The 14,858-nt window shown below is 39.8% G+C and overlaps 1 protein-coding gene across 3 annotated transcripts; it reads left to right on the top strand.

Annotated features, from left to right (window-relative positions):
- The first annotated feature begins 72 nt into the window (after positions 1 to 72).
- LOC137933004 (uncharacterized) lies at positions 73 to 6,929 on the top strand. Of its 3 annotated transcripts, none has more exons than XM_068776730.1 (6): positions 73 to 149; positions 1,726 to 1,908; positions 3,317 to 3,440; positions 4,452 to 4,612; positions 6,027 to 6,131; positions 6,799 to 6,929. In XM_068776730.1, exons 2-6 carry the CDS (start codon positions 1,768 to 1,770, stop codon positions 6,922 to 6,924), a joined length of 657 nt encoding a protein of 218 aa, XP_068632831.1. In that variant the 5' UTR covers positions 73 to 149; positions 1,726 to 1,767; the 3' UTR covers positions 6,925 to 6,929. The 3 variants fall into 3 exon arrangements, with proteins under 3 accessions (XP_068632831.1, XP_068632828.1, XP_068632830.1); XM_068776727.1 differs by lacking the exon at positions 73 to 149 and adding an exon at positions 305 to 474; XM_068776729.1 differs by lacking the exon at positions 73 to 149 and adding an exon at positions 830 to 910.
- The last annotated feature ends 7,929 nt before the right edge of the window (positions 6,930 to 14,858 follow it).

The following is a 14,858-nucleotide window of genomic DNA, read 5'->3' as shown; positions in this document are numbered from 1 at the left end:
TTTCTCCTATGTAAATGCATTCTTACCTCCTTATTACTAACCAAGGACAATGTGTTTTTCCATTTGTATTCAATCAGTACCCGCCAATGTAATATAGTGTGAAAATGTCGAATTGTTAAAAAATATCTACCTACAGAAATGCAATCCAGGTAATTGACTTTAATGTTATGTTTTTTGATGGAAAATTTCTGTTGTTTAATTTAGAATTTAATTCTCAGGCGAAAATGTATGTGTTTAGTAAATTGAAATTTTGTTTTATTATCTACATTTTGTTGTGGCCCCAACCAATGGTTGTCATAAACTATATCGAGCGGTAATTTGTAATCAGAATAGTAACAAACTACGAGAATTCGATTCAAAATGGTGTGAAAGTGGAATTAAATACAAAACATTAATTTATTAATGTTAGAAACTAGGTGTATTAAATATTTTGTCGACGTGTTAAAATACAAAATGACTGACCGTTCTATAGCGGTAAGTAACGCTTTAAAAACTATAATAATGTAAATATAACATTGTTTTTCGAGTGGAATAACTTCAAGTTCTCATCTCGAAGAATGATATTTTAAAATGTACCCTCGTCTTTGTAGGGAAAGACTTAAGACGAACTGAGGTTTTAAGCTCAGAATAGTGTACATATGTATTTTTTATCAGTGTGTGGGTAATGAAGTTAATAATGACTAAAATTTTTTTGCTTTAACATTAGTTTTTCTTTTTTTATCAAAGCACTTTAAAATACCTATAAATTCGCAACTTTTTCCAACGTTTTATTTGAACGTTTGAATAGACAAATAGTCATTTAAATAATTTTTCTACTAAAATTTGTGTTTTAGTTTTTATTCAACAGTGTGTAATATTTATATTTTATTGCGATCGCTTAATAGTTCCATGCAATATCTACGCTAAATGGGTTCGTACTTTTATTCCTTACATCATTCAAATATGACATATTTAAAATAAATTTATTATTAATATTACTATTAATCGTTTTTAATATTACATTTATGTATTTATTTCCCATACGTATTTTTAAATTTCTTATATAGTAAAGTTTTTTAAATATTTTAAATTAAATTTCATTAATAAAATGTCTTATGAGTGCTATCAATTGGAGCTTATTTTATATTGATTATTTAAAGTGTTTTACTGTTGATTATTGTTATTTATTTATGGTATATTAAGCCATTGTCTGAAGATTGTTGCTAACACAATTATAGCCAAAGCAGTATTTGCCAATAAAAAAGTATTTTTTTATTATTTTATTACCTGAAATCTGTGGCAAAACTATAAGCAGTTGTGTTATGTGAACATGAGTTTTAATAGAAGAGAAGGCTTCTGCCACTCTGTCTAAAATAGATATTATGTGCATATATATTCAAAATTGCATGTAATATATTGAACATATAAAACATATATTGTGTTATGTTGTTGTTTCTCTGTTCTGGTGTTTAAGTATTTTATACTTTATAACTTAAAGAGAGCTTACAGACCACTAAATATTTAAACTTATGTAGGCTACAATTTTGCTGAGCACAAATATAATTTGTGCTAAGAATTTCAAAATGATAGGTATAATAAATAACCAAACAATTGAAAAATTAAAACCAATCAAAACATCTCTGACTAAAAATATATAAAAGAACCTAATGGTAGTCTAAATGATTGATTTTATTGTCAACATGATTGAAGTAATTTTGAATGCTTAGTTTTAGTTATAATTTTCAGTCAAGGCCCAGTTTAGAACAAGTGATTGCAATTGTGGACTTTATGGAGAAACATCCTGCTCTTGCTTTGGGACAGATGAGAGGACTTGAAAAACGAGATGAGTGTAAAAAGCTGTGGTTCAGACTTACAAGGATTGTCAATAATCTTGAGGGCCCTAACCGACCACTGAAGTCATGGGTTAAAGTAAGTATAGAAAATCTTTCTGTATGTAACTCTTTATTTTACAAGTTCACTTATGATAGTTTAAGGGCCACCTGGTATTAGATTCATCAAAGTTATGAATTGCGGCTTCATTAGTTATTGTAGTTTTTTTATTAGATACCCATTTGAATTAATTACCAGTAATTTTGTAGGATTTTCCAACCTTAAAAACATTATTATTCACTAGCCAGTTATGGAGATGGATTCAATGAGTTATGTGTTGATAAATTAACAAAAGGAATATTTTTGTCATCTCTTCATGTGCCCAAGCTATGGTGTTTCTTTCTATTAAATTTTTATAAAAATGCTTAACTTAATTAATCACCACTTTAACTGTACATATGTATATATGCTGTAATTGTATAAATGCATTCAAATATTCAATCTTTGGTACTTTGGGAAAAACAATTCCAAAAATCTCTACAGTTAATATTTCAATAACTGCTGTTCAATCCTTTGTCCAGTGTTTAGTGGGTAGGTAAATATAAAAAAATCTCCTCTATTTTTTAATAGACAACCGTCATTTTGGATTGGCGGGTAGTTGCCGTGTAGCTCTCTGCACCATAGCAAGGCTATAAATGTTTCATAGAAAAGTGCTAATTAGGTGCTTGTATTGTTAATTATTTTGATTAGTCATTTATGAGAAGCAGTGCTATCGGAGTGTTGTTTGCAGCTGAAATAAATGAGCCACACCCACCACCTCACGTAGTACCTCACTGCTGCCTCCAAGCCTGGTGAACCTTTCCAGGGTGACTGTTATCGAAAGGCTAGTGGAGTCTTTTCTCTCATCAAACTTTTTTTCGCCGTTTACACTGTTGCCTAAGTGGCAGAAGGTGTTTAGCCTAAAATCTCTTTTAACGTAGTGAAGCTCATGGGCTCCTTAGAGGACCTCGGTTTGAGCCGTTAATTACTACAATTTCTCCTGTTTGAAAGGCCAACGAGCTCTTAGATTACTTAGGCAGACATTCCATTGACTGTCTAGGCTGTCACTCATCATTTATAACAGTTTAGTATTCTGACTCAACAGTGCCAGAGAGTGCCTAAGATGTGAGTCTGGCAATGTGAAGAAGGGTGATAGAGGGTTAGTCATACATATGGTATACTAGCCGTCCTCGATTCTGACAAGGTCGGTTTGTTGTTCTAACAGCTATGATTTTATAGCCGTACTTTTTGTATGATGCCTGTCTTAAGGTCATCAGAAGGCTGGAGCACATGTCTGAATGTACCATTACGATGGTAAAGTTCCTCTATGGTACTGGCTATGATTTTTTAGGGGAGCCGATGTACAATCAATGAATTTCTGATCTCTGATACCTTTTTTGATTTGGCAATTTGTTAATGGATAACTTTAAATGGACAATTTCACAATAAGTTCTTTATCGCTTTTCAGTATTGGGCAGATAAAAAGTCAACTATCCGGTCCAAAGTACAATCCAGTGGGGGTGATCCAAATACCCTTAGTTCCAATATAGAGAAAAAAATTTGGGACCTCTTCCTTGCTGATGACACATCAAGTTGGTTTCTTGCTTAACTATAAATTATTTTTAAGACTTTTATTTTTTACGATTACTATTATAATGCACCTATTTTTAGCAAAGTTTAGCCACAGCTTCACGATGTGTACAGAGCACATTTTGCATTTACCTCAAGAAGGGTTGTCTTTTTATGAAAAGAAATTTTGATAATGATAAATTTATTATTCCTATTACGACATTGAATGTACATTTTTCAACATTTAGTGTTTTATATTATTGATATTTATTTTTTTAATAGACTATATTTTGGAATCTTGGAAACCGGAATTCCCAAATCCATACGAGTTATTGACCCAAATTTTCAGATGTATGTACGCTTACATTTTTCTTACACTTTACGTATAAATATATATATATATATTTGTTTCGAGGTCTAAAATTTCATTATAGGCAAAGAAGATACTAAGTCATTCACGCAGAAGGTATGTTATAAAAAATAAAGCTTGTATATTCTGAAATTGTTTCGGATTACAAAGTCTTCTCCATAATTTTATTCAGCTAAATTCGCTTTAAGCGAATATTTCTACTCTATTATTCAATCTTTTGTTAATTATTCAATCTTTTGTTATTTATTGTACCAAAAATTTTGTTTGGTTATAGGTGTAAAAAGTTTAAAGGGGCGAATACATAGTTCATTTGTCAGCAAAAAACTTAAAGGGCGAATACAAAACAAGAATAAAAAGACTTAAAGGTTTTGCACCTATTTCAAAATCCTTTATAAAGTGACCACACTGATATATGATAATTTCTTTTTTTTATTTTGAACAGACCAATAATTTCTAGCAGTGCAGTATGCAGCTACAGAAAGTAAACATCAATTAATTATAATATGTAGCCTACGAATCTTAAAAACGCTTTTCCGCACTACATAATTATTGCGTTATTTATTATTTCCTAAACCATTAATTGATGACAAATGAGCTATGTATACACTCCTTTAAAAGTTTATTATTTCTAAACAATCACTGCATGAATGTGTTATTTTTTCAGAGGATAGGAATGCTGTGAAACAGGAGTCCCATTACGCGGATGAGTCCTTTTACAACGAGGACAGTGGGGACCAGCACCAAACGGATAGTGAACCGGTGCTGGGCTTCGAGGTTCCGATTGTGGATATCGAGGAACGCCAGATGCTCGTCATGGAGAAACTGGTAATTATCCTATTTTTTTTTTGGTTAATTTAACATTTAAAGCAGTGACATGTTCTATATTCAAAAATGATTTAGGTACAAAAATACGTACAAACATGCGCGTGCTTTTATAATGCGTTCACTCAATTTGATATGCAATAATTAATTTTAATTATCTATGACAGATATGGCTGTTACATATTATGTAATATTATCAGTGATGGCATACGACTTCGAAACGTAATTTTTCTTTTTGGGTTTCATTAGCAAGCTCACAATCTCTCAAAGAGCCATGAAGATTTCTCTGCGAGGTCTAATCAGGAATGGGGTGATCCTTACAAGAACGAAAGAAACCGTCATTGTCCAGCGGATTGGCTGGGTTAAAGTGGCGGTGGGCGAGCCACATAGCGCGGAGAACAGATAGCTGATGGAGCTTTAAGGTTTTGGGAAGAGAACACAGACTGGCAAGTTTGTAGGACCCAATTTCAAGATCATTTTCAACCAGTTCTATCGGAAATCTATAGGGGAGGCTCGTTTCCAGTGCATATCCTACTGTGTATGTAATGGTGGTAGTCGTGGTAATGATGATGGTGATGACGATGATGATGATCATGACTATGACGATGACGACAACGACGATGACGGTGATAATGATGATGACGATGGTTATATTACTATTTGCTCCAAACAGATGTTGTACTGTTAAAACTTCGTGGACTATCAAAGTAGAGCAAAAAATAAAATATATTTCAGAACGCTAATTTATTTTTTGATTTAATGTTAGAATATTAAACAATAGTAACTTATACATAAAAGTAAATAAGTTTTCTGTTTCTCATACTGGAAGACTTCAGTAAAGTTAAGAAAAATGATTTTGTTTGATTATATAACCAATGTTGTCTATGTGTGTAGCCTTATATATAATTTATACTTTCGTATTTACAGAATTTTTCATAATTTCAGAATTTGTTGGCAGCTACATAATGTGTTGCAGGTTTTAAAATTTTTCGACATTTGCAGAATTATCCACATTTTCAGAATTCGTCGATAGCTACAGAATTTTTCGGCAACTACAAAATTTTTTAGCAGCAACAAAATTTTTAGACAGCTACAGAATTTTTTGCAGCTACATAATTTATTAGTTGTAACAGAATTTTGAAGACTTTAGAATTTTTCATAATTTCCAAATTTGTCGGTATCTACAGAATTTTTCGGCAATTCAGAATTTCTCGACAACTTCAGAAATTACAGCAGCTGCTGATTTTAAGATAGTTACAGAATTTTTGGCAGCTACATAGTATTTAGGCAGTTATAGAATTTTGTGGCGGCTTCAGAATTTTTCGGGAGTTACTGAATTTTTCATTACTTCAGAGTTTGTAGGCAGTTATAGAATTTTTCTGTGTTATACATTTAGGATGCCTGTATTCTGTTCCAGGTCAAGGTGATGGGTGATCAGGCGAACGCTATGACTCAGTTAGCACGCGCATCCCATGTCAACGCACAAGCAATGGAAAGGCTTGCCGATGCGTCACAAATACAGGTATGTTTGCAACTTCTGGTAAAAAAAAACTGTTAAAGACACTCTTTTAGTGTTAACCTCTTTTAATTTAACCTATGGTTGGTAATTTTTCTCTAATTCTAAACCTACCGCTATTTGTTGCGTTATACTTCTCTCTTAAGTACGTGTGATTTGACCAAAGTTTGTGATAATTGTCAGATGTGAAAAAATAAACACATTTTTCGTACTATTCTTTTCAAATACCATATTTCGAATGCATTAGAGATGAGTTGAAAATAATAAACTATGAACAGTTGTGGTCAGTCTATTATTCATCATTTCAGCTGTAAGACGCCCACTTCTGGAAATGGGCCACCCCTGTAGATTTCTTCAGCGTCTTCAGACCTCATATGAGGCCATCGACCTTGTGAATAGACGTCTTACGCTGCGCTATGCCAGGTGGGGTCTATTACGGAATATTACGGCACCAGCAGTCTTCTGTTCTACGAGATATTTGGCCTGTCTCTTCAACTTGTCAATCCGCTGGGATATATCGGTTGCCTTTCGTCCGTCTACATATCTATTCATTCCTGATTCGATATGTTTCGCTGTGCGACAGTGAGCTTGTGGGCCAACCAATGAGGCCTCTTGGTAGACTCCTTAAGAGTAACAATAATTTTATATTAAAGTAAATATATTTTTCTTCTAGGCGGCAGCTATAGAAAGGCTAGCAACGTCTTTCGAAACCATCGGTGCTTCCACTCATGACGTCAGAAATGCCATAGTCGACATCGATTCCACCATGAAAAGGTTTTACAGTACTTCGCCTACGTAGCACAGGTATTTGTAGGTTTCGGTATAGCAACACCGAACCTCTGGCGTTGCCAGATAACTAAACATTTATTCTACCATTATTTTAAAAATTTTGGTAGGAAAAATTTGTTGCTAAATTGTCTCTCATTCGACTGCGAATTCTCTATAAATATAACATGAGTGTAAATTAAAAATACTCGAAGAATCCGGTTAAAATAAAAGTTTTTATTGGGTTATTATTGATTTAGAATCATTAATTATCTTTGTACTTTCACAATTTAGGCAAAATTATAATGTTTAACTGCATTAGCCGGACAGGGTTAATATTAGAAAACGGACAATATCTTTGGTTTGTAATAACGTGGTAAAGATGCGTTTACATGCATCTTTCATCTGCACGATGCATATGTATTTTTCCGCAGTTATATTGATATATTTATGTTACGATTTTGTGTTTTTCGATCATTTCTACATAAAATATATGACATAGAAGCAAAAATTCGCTAGACGATACAATGGTACCGAAGACTGAAATTTTATTATTAATGTATCTAAGCTATATAAGTTGGCAGTGCATCAGATAATGTAAAATTTTGACTTTGACTTACGAACAAAGACTCCCAAGTGAGACAGAAGGCGCCCATAATGGGTCGATATCCCAGTTTCGAGCCTCGCTAGGACTGAACACGTTTGAGCTTTCCTTGGGGATTCCAGTGTAGGGGTTCTCGGTATGTTTTGGGGGAACTTGTTATTATTCGCCGCCTTACACCTCTACTTATTTCAATTTTCCGTAACTTAATTTTTTAACCTGGTAACTATTTTTTTGATTGAACTCTCACTGCTACTCAAATGGTATTTCTAGGTTCTGTGGGTATGAGCTGGCAGGGCCCAGAGTGCGCCTAGCCGAATACCTCTTTTAAAGTAGCAAAGTTCGTAGGCTCCTGGGGGAGCCTGGGCTTGGCCCACATTACTATTTTACTGGTTTGGGAGTTCGCTGAGCTCTTAGATTGCTTCAGTGAACGTTCCAATAACTAATCCCAAGGTCTTCCGCCTCGACTTGGGCTATCACTCGTCGATAATACCTGCATAGCATTCCGACACAAGGGCGCGTGAGAGGATCCTCGGCTTGGCCGGTTGCTATTGCCTGGCTAATATCACTACTATCACTTCGCAAAGGGTTAGAGCTGGGAGAATTGGCAGAAGAAACTTTAGCAACGCTTCTAGATAGTATGATCAGGGGTTGATGTCCCCTGTGATTTATGATCTGTGGTGGGATAGGGACTTTATTAGCATTTAATTTTTTCACATTATCTATTATTTTCTCTTTCTTCTTTCATTCTTCACATTCTCTTGCGGTCCGTTTTCTATTTTTCATGCTACATTTCTACTTTCTTACCCTTTTGCTCTGTTCGTCTATCATTCTTCCTTTTTTCTTTTTACATTTTTCGATTAGTATTTTTATTTTACATTGTTACTTATTCTATAATTATTTACTATCACAGTTTTGTTTCTATTTACATTTTTAATCTATTTATCTTTTTATACTCTGTTTGCTTTATTTCTTTCTATCGCCCTTTTGGTGATCTCTTTACAAAGGGATATGAATGCCTGTTTGTCATCTCCGCCTATCAGGGAGGGTATTGTCTCCCTGATTTCAACGCCAGACCGGCACTCGAAGCAGTGCCGGAGTCCCCCGAATGCGGGACACCGGGTCACAAGGTGGATCACGGTCTGGTCCACGCCCGGTTCACAGAAACACGAGGGGTCCTCCTTGAGCTTGAACCTGTGGAGGTACTCAGAGAATCCCCCGTGCCCCGTAAAGAGCTGGGCCGAGACCGCGTCCACCTCGATACTGCGGAGCACGCGGTAGGCTGAAATGGCGTCCGGGAAAAATGTCCTCGTTACTGAAGCCGTCGTTCCTTCCATATACCTCCTGTTCCATTCGTCGAGCGACTCCAGTCTCAGTTGTCGCTTGACGAATGAGACGGGGTATCTCTCATATTCCGGTCGTCTCTTGCTCTTCAGGGCCGCTTCCTTGGCCAGCTGGTCCGCCCTCTCATTCCCCTCCGTCCCCGCGTGCGCTTTCACCCAATACAATCTTACATCCTTCCCTTTTTCTCTCACTTTCATCACGTTTTCCTTCACTCTTAACGCTAAGTGATGGAGGGTGTCCGATCTCGCAACAGTTTCGAGGGCGCTCATTATAGCGCAGACTTACGCTGACTTGCCGGCCGCATACCCTATTGCTTCCGCTAGAGCCAGCAGCTCTGCCTGGTATACAGTGCAGGTAGTTGCCCAACTTGAGTTTCTTTGTGTGTAACTCTTGGCACCGCACGCGTCTTTGGTTTGACGGCCGGTGCGACGCTACGGGGAGAGGTCCTAGGCTTCTTTGTGTGCCCTTCCTACTCCCCTACACTCATCCTGACGCTTCAAATGGGCGAGGTGCTCGGGTGAGCCTGCCTGGCTGGCACCTGCCTGGCTCACCTCGCCCGCGTCGGCGGTCTTTGTGGGGGTCCTAATCATTTTTTCTTATATAAGGGTACTCGTCTAAAAACTTAAAAACTTTAGGTTTACAACCTATAGCTGTTTTTTACTATTATTTTCCTTAACCTATTGCACTAGAGTCTATATGTATGTGGCAAAACGCCTGTCCTCAATTAAAACTTAGTCAACTTTATAAAATTATTTCTTATCCTAGTGCAATAGGGCGGGTCATATATTTAAACTCTGGCAATAGGGCCTCTTACTAACTAATTACCGTTGAACCTTGTCAATAAAACAGTATACTTAATCCTAGTGCAATAGGGCTGTTATGGTCCTAACCTAAAGCAAAAGGGCCACTATGTTACTGTTACGGTTTTTATTATTTTTTTTTATTAATTCTAATTTGCTTTGCGAAAATGCTTTGAGATTTAGGACAATGTGCCGGGCCAATTCATCAAAAGATTCTGCTGTAGATTTTTTCTTGAGAAGGTCCGGTAAGCTGAACGGAGATATATTAAGGTTTTCACATAAGGTCACGTGGTTATGTCTTTTGGATGCGAATCGTATAACAAAGAAATCTCAAGACGTTTTAATATTACAGTATTACGCGCGGCGCGGCGGCTCGTCCGCGGCAGCAGGCGCGCACCCGATATTACGCAACAGCGCACAGCGGCGCGTGCAAAAGAGACGGTTGCGCCGCCCGGTGCCTGTAACTACTATCTAATTAACCTAATTCTTAAGAGCTATGGGATGGGTCAAAAGGACCACAATCTCGGTGGCAGCCACCGAGTATGTTTATTTTCTAATTCGCCAAATATTTTTTCAAGTAATTTTTTAGGAATTTAACTTTAGTGGTGGGCAGGGTTCCCCTGTTTTTATGTTGTCTGCCCTTTAGTGGGCCTTAAAGATGGCACCCTGCAATGTGCGCCGGGTCCGCGACAACTTTAGCTGTCTACCCACCACTCTGTCTTTTATAATTTTGTGTAATACTCGGCAGCTACCTTACTTATAATAAGTCCAGAGCACTCCCGGCTCCCGGCTGCTTCCTCCGCTGTCCTCGGAACCTTTTGGGCTCCGGATGCTCGCGATTATTTACGAAGAAGGGTTCCAACTGGATTTCAAAGGTTTTTTTTTCCAATTGGAATTCTCTTTCTTCGGCTGCAGCTCCTCCAATCTTGGCCTTAAAATTATGTACTAAGTGTCAATTGGTAGGCCTTTTTATGGCGCACGTTACAGCAGTTCCAGTTTCACAATTTTTCACTGAGTTTTTTGCAGCGTTCGCTCTTTTCTAATTGCCGCACTCCGCGTCTATTTCTTTATATTCTTTGTTAAAAATCGGTTTATTGTCCGATTTTAATGGTGTTGGCGGCAATCGTTTCCTCGTAAGAGCGCGCTTATTTTGGTATATTGCACTTGTATTTTATTTAACTTTAAACCACTATTTTTATTTTTCGAAACTTTACGAGTCGTTCTCGGGCACGTGGGAACGTGTGTATTGCTTAGGAGCGCGTGACGGACTCGACGAGACCCGTTTGTTATGGAGTGGCGTCGATGACGGTGTGCAATGTACGTGGCTTGTCTTATAGTCGTCTGGAAACTTGAGTACGTGTGTCGGTCTCAGGACGATGCTACGTTTGAATGCACCGGGTGTGACCGTACTGTAGGTGACGGTACCTACAATCAATGAATTTGTGTATTGAGCAGCAGAGTTAAAGTAGCGAATTGATGCTTGTTTAAGGAACTTAGTGATTGTTGGCAGATCCATGTCAACATGCAGGTGTTTATTACGTATTTATCTCACCATCCATCACCTTCACCGCCTTGCACCATCCAGTACTCCGTGATGCGGTGCACTAGATGAGTGCAGGAGTGTTTGGTGCGAAAACCAAACTGTCCAGGAATAGGGAGTTCTTTCGATTCCATGAATCTCCTGATTCAAGCAAGAATTAGTCTTTTGTAGATTTTCCCAAGTCTTTAGGCGACTAATGGGCCAATAGGACGTGGTATTGGTTGCTGTTTTGGAAGACTACAAGAAACCTATGACTTCCGCACATTTACTTTTAAGTGATTCCGTAGGTCATGGCTGCATTATAAAAAAAGACTAGAATCTGAATTATGTTGGTCAAGAGGATTTTGGCTACCTTATTGGTTAAGCCATCGGAGCCTGATGCTTTAGGCGGGTGTAAACTATGGATGACATCTACAACTTCATCGCACGTGACCGTGTCTATGGGACCTAGAAAGGGCTCGCTGCCTTTCGACTTCGCGGTCCACTTTTATGAGGTGGTTTGGATTCGCGGGTAGGAGGCTAGGTGAACATCGCCCTTCCTGGCTGTCGGCGGGGCATTCAGCTTTTTCCTCGTCCAGGAAGCCCGGAGTTGGATTAGGCACGAGAGGGGTGGCATCGTTGAACATGTCCCCTCTTTGAGGGACTAGGGAACCTCTCAGAAAGCACGATGGGACAGTTTGATGTTCGAGGTGTCCTTTCACCTCTCGTTCCTGACCTGAGCCATGCGCTCACTAGCTTTATTGTGGAGTTGATGCATGTACCTGCGGTTTCGGTTCAGATGGGAAACGATCATAGGCGCACGTGGTTGCATACTTGCGCTTCGGAAGGTATTATAATTAATGTCTGTTTGTTTACTAATAATAAGTTCGTTAGTTAAATGAGAATGTACAAATAATAAAAATACTACTTATTAAAAGCACAGTACAGACAGAAAGAGATAGAAATTAATTTTAGCCAAAGAAAAAAACATAAATATCAGAAACAAGATGTACGTCAAAGCGAAAGAATATAATGCAAGGCTTATTACGTTGCAAGTGAGTTAGCATAAATCGCGGTAGCAAGAAGCGTGCGTCTAGTGCCCGAGCATAGCTACCAATGGGAAACCGCGTCCGGTGCGGAGATAGCCGAAGTTGATCGATGCGCCAGCGCAGGAAATAATCCAGGCGATCTTTGCTTTACCAAAGGTTGCGTTCTTTTAGGACGTCACAGTAACTTACATCGCCTGGAGCTTATCGGAAGTTATCTTCAAATCCGTTTTGAGCAGTCCTCGACGACAGATTTTACGTTATGTTAGTGCGTTTCATTTATTGGCGTCGGTTGGAATAGACGCTTTGTAAAAATATTTTCGGACTATGTGTTAATTAATAGCGGTTTTAGTCGTTGTTTAGTGGGGTAACGGCGCCCAGGCGAAGTGTGAAAGACTGGATGGACTTCAGAGTTTAGCTCATGAATCACCAAAACATAATTTAATGAGATTGGTATGCTCTTAATGATTGCTATGTCAAGAGAGAGAGAGAGAGAGAGAAAGAGAGAGAGAGAGAAAGAGAGAGAGAGAGAGAGAGAGAGAGGGAGAGCGAGAGAGCATCTAGCGCTTTCCCTTGATCGTTGGTGGTGTTGGCGTCTCATTTTATGTGTTTACTGTTAAAGTCCCTAGCTGGAATGGTCGCCCCTTTGATAGTAAATAGTGTTTCAAAGTCCGAGCGGATAATCCTAGCGTCGGTCCTGCACAAAACATACACGGACTCTATGGTAATTGTGGCATGGACTGCCATGACTAGCCAAAAGACTGAGGCTTCTAGATGGCTCTATAGACGACTCAGGCGTGTAGGTGGGCGCCTATCCTTTCATTTCTTACGAGGTTTTATGATTAGGGATTTTCGTTTCTTGCACTAGAAGCTCATCAACGTTATCCCGGACGAATTGTGTTAATTCGTCGCATTGGCCAGCCATCCGTTCGCATTGTAGAACGCAATGGTCAATGCCCTGAGTTTGACTCTGCCGCTATTCCTACCGCGAGCGGCAGTAGGATGGTCAGTATCTCTATTTAAAGCCGCCATATCGATGCTTTCGACGGTCACGGACGGCACGTACGACGTTCGCGTATTTGAGTACCAGACGAGTCTTCTTGATGAGATCATCGTCTACTTCACGCAAAGGCGTATAGCTCGTAGATGTTGAGGACTAGCCCTAATTCAAAGATACACTACAAGACATCTGGTTTAGCAACCGAGGTGTCCCTGGAGTTCGGGCAGCCACATTCCCCACATACCCACAGAACCCACATCTTGTAATCTTGTTAAGAGTCGTGTTGGATGCCGCAGGTTTGGCTGTAGGTAGTGCGGTCGCCGGTGTGGCCAGACTACCACGCAGGACGAAGGTTAGAAAAAGATGAGCCCGGACTTGGTGCCCTGCGCGGAGAGTACGGTGGGTCACCTGGGTGCCCTTAGTAATACGCTACGGACGCCCGTGCAATGGTGTCCCACTTTCTCCGTACAGGACAGTCTTCATCGAATGCGCCGTGGTCCCACCGGCCTGCCTTTGCTAATCGGCAGTTCCGGCAGGCGGGAGGTTGCCGGAGTGCCGGTCCGGGCACTCGGCGCGTAGGTGCCGGCCACTACAATGGCCGCACCGATCTTCGCTCTCGGCCCAATGCCGTTTGGTGTGGCCGTAACCCAGACACCGGGTGCACTGGACGAGCGGGGAGTGGTCCTGCACCCGCACTCGCTGAAGGTCCACGTGCATTTAGCCCGCAGCCGTCAGCTGTCCCCTGAGTGCAGGCGACACGCACATGACCACGTGGTTAGTGCACATTTCGCCCCTCCTCCTGAATCTCACCTCTGCCATCTGGTCCTCCTCAGAGACGTCGACCAATAGGTGTTTATTTTGTGTCTTGATGGCTTTGTTATATCGTCGTTTGTGTTGTAAGCCATCACATCTCTGAGGATGGTCTTGGTTCTTTACATCCGCGAGGCTCAGGCCGTTGTCCGCCTTCTACAGCCAGCTTGGCCTATGTGCTGCAACCCAGTATTACTCTTTCGTCCCGCACCCTGTGGACCCGGTCAACCCTTATGCCGGTCCTTGTTGCGTCCAGAGCCTTCCGTATCTTTCCCAGGACCTGCTCATCGGTCCCCGACGAGACCGCCACCGAGTGCTTCGGCTCGCACCCCGGTGGCCGCCTTTTTGCCGGGCCGGCCGCCACGCTCGCGTACGTGCCAGGAGACTTTTTCTGTTCCTTCCCAGCCACGAGAGACTCCCTGAGGCCCTCCAGTTCCTTGGTATTGGCCTCACGGGGTCTCGCATGGCTGTGTAATTTCCTTAAGAGCTTGGTGTAGTCCGCCGGCGGGGGGTTTTTTTTAATGATTTATTTGTTTTGTATGATTTTCCTCTAACATAGTCAGAGCCTTTATTTACAAAATTACAATTTCTAGACGGGGGGGGGGGGGGAATCCTCGTTGGACGCCTGGGAATGGAGGGCCCAGGCAGTGTCAGACTTTTACTGACTAAAACCCCCCACCGTCGGCTCTGTTACAATTAGTTTCTAATTATTTTGCTTATTTTCTAATATTCTTATAGTATTAACTCCTATTTATATTACACTTATTATTTAAGCTAACTTAAGCTATTTACATGTATTTATTAGTCTATTTTTATATGTGAATTGTACTATCCTTATACAATACAAA

This window comes from Battus philenor, unplaced genomic scaffold (assembly GCF_028537555.1).
Source record: "Battus philenor isolate CCGP_79_NKW_IND1 unplaced genomic scaffold, ilBatPhil1.0.hap1 SCAF_12, whole genome shotgun sequence".
In the NCBI taxonomy this organism is placed as follows: domain Eukaryota; kingdom Metazoa; phylum Arthropoda; class Insecta; order Lepidoptera; family Papilionidae; genus Battus; species Battus philenor.
Note: the sequence above shows the minus strand (reverse complement) of the source record. Positions and strands in the feature narration are given on the sequence as shown.

Coding starts and splice junctions, on each gene's coding strand:
- LOC137933004 (XM_068776727.1), top strand. CDS start 403: ATGTTAGAAACTAGGTGTATTAAATATTTTGTCGACGTGTTAAAATAC. Junction 1,909..3,316: donor CACTGAAGTCATGGGTTAAA/GTAAGTATAGAA, acceptor ATCGCTTTTCAG/TATTGGGCAGATAAAAAGTC. Junction 6,132..6,798: donor CCGATGCGTCACAAATACAG/GTATGTTTGCAA, acceptor TTTTTCTTCTAG/GCGGCAGCTATAGAAAGGCT.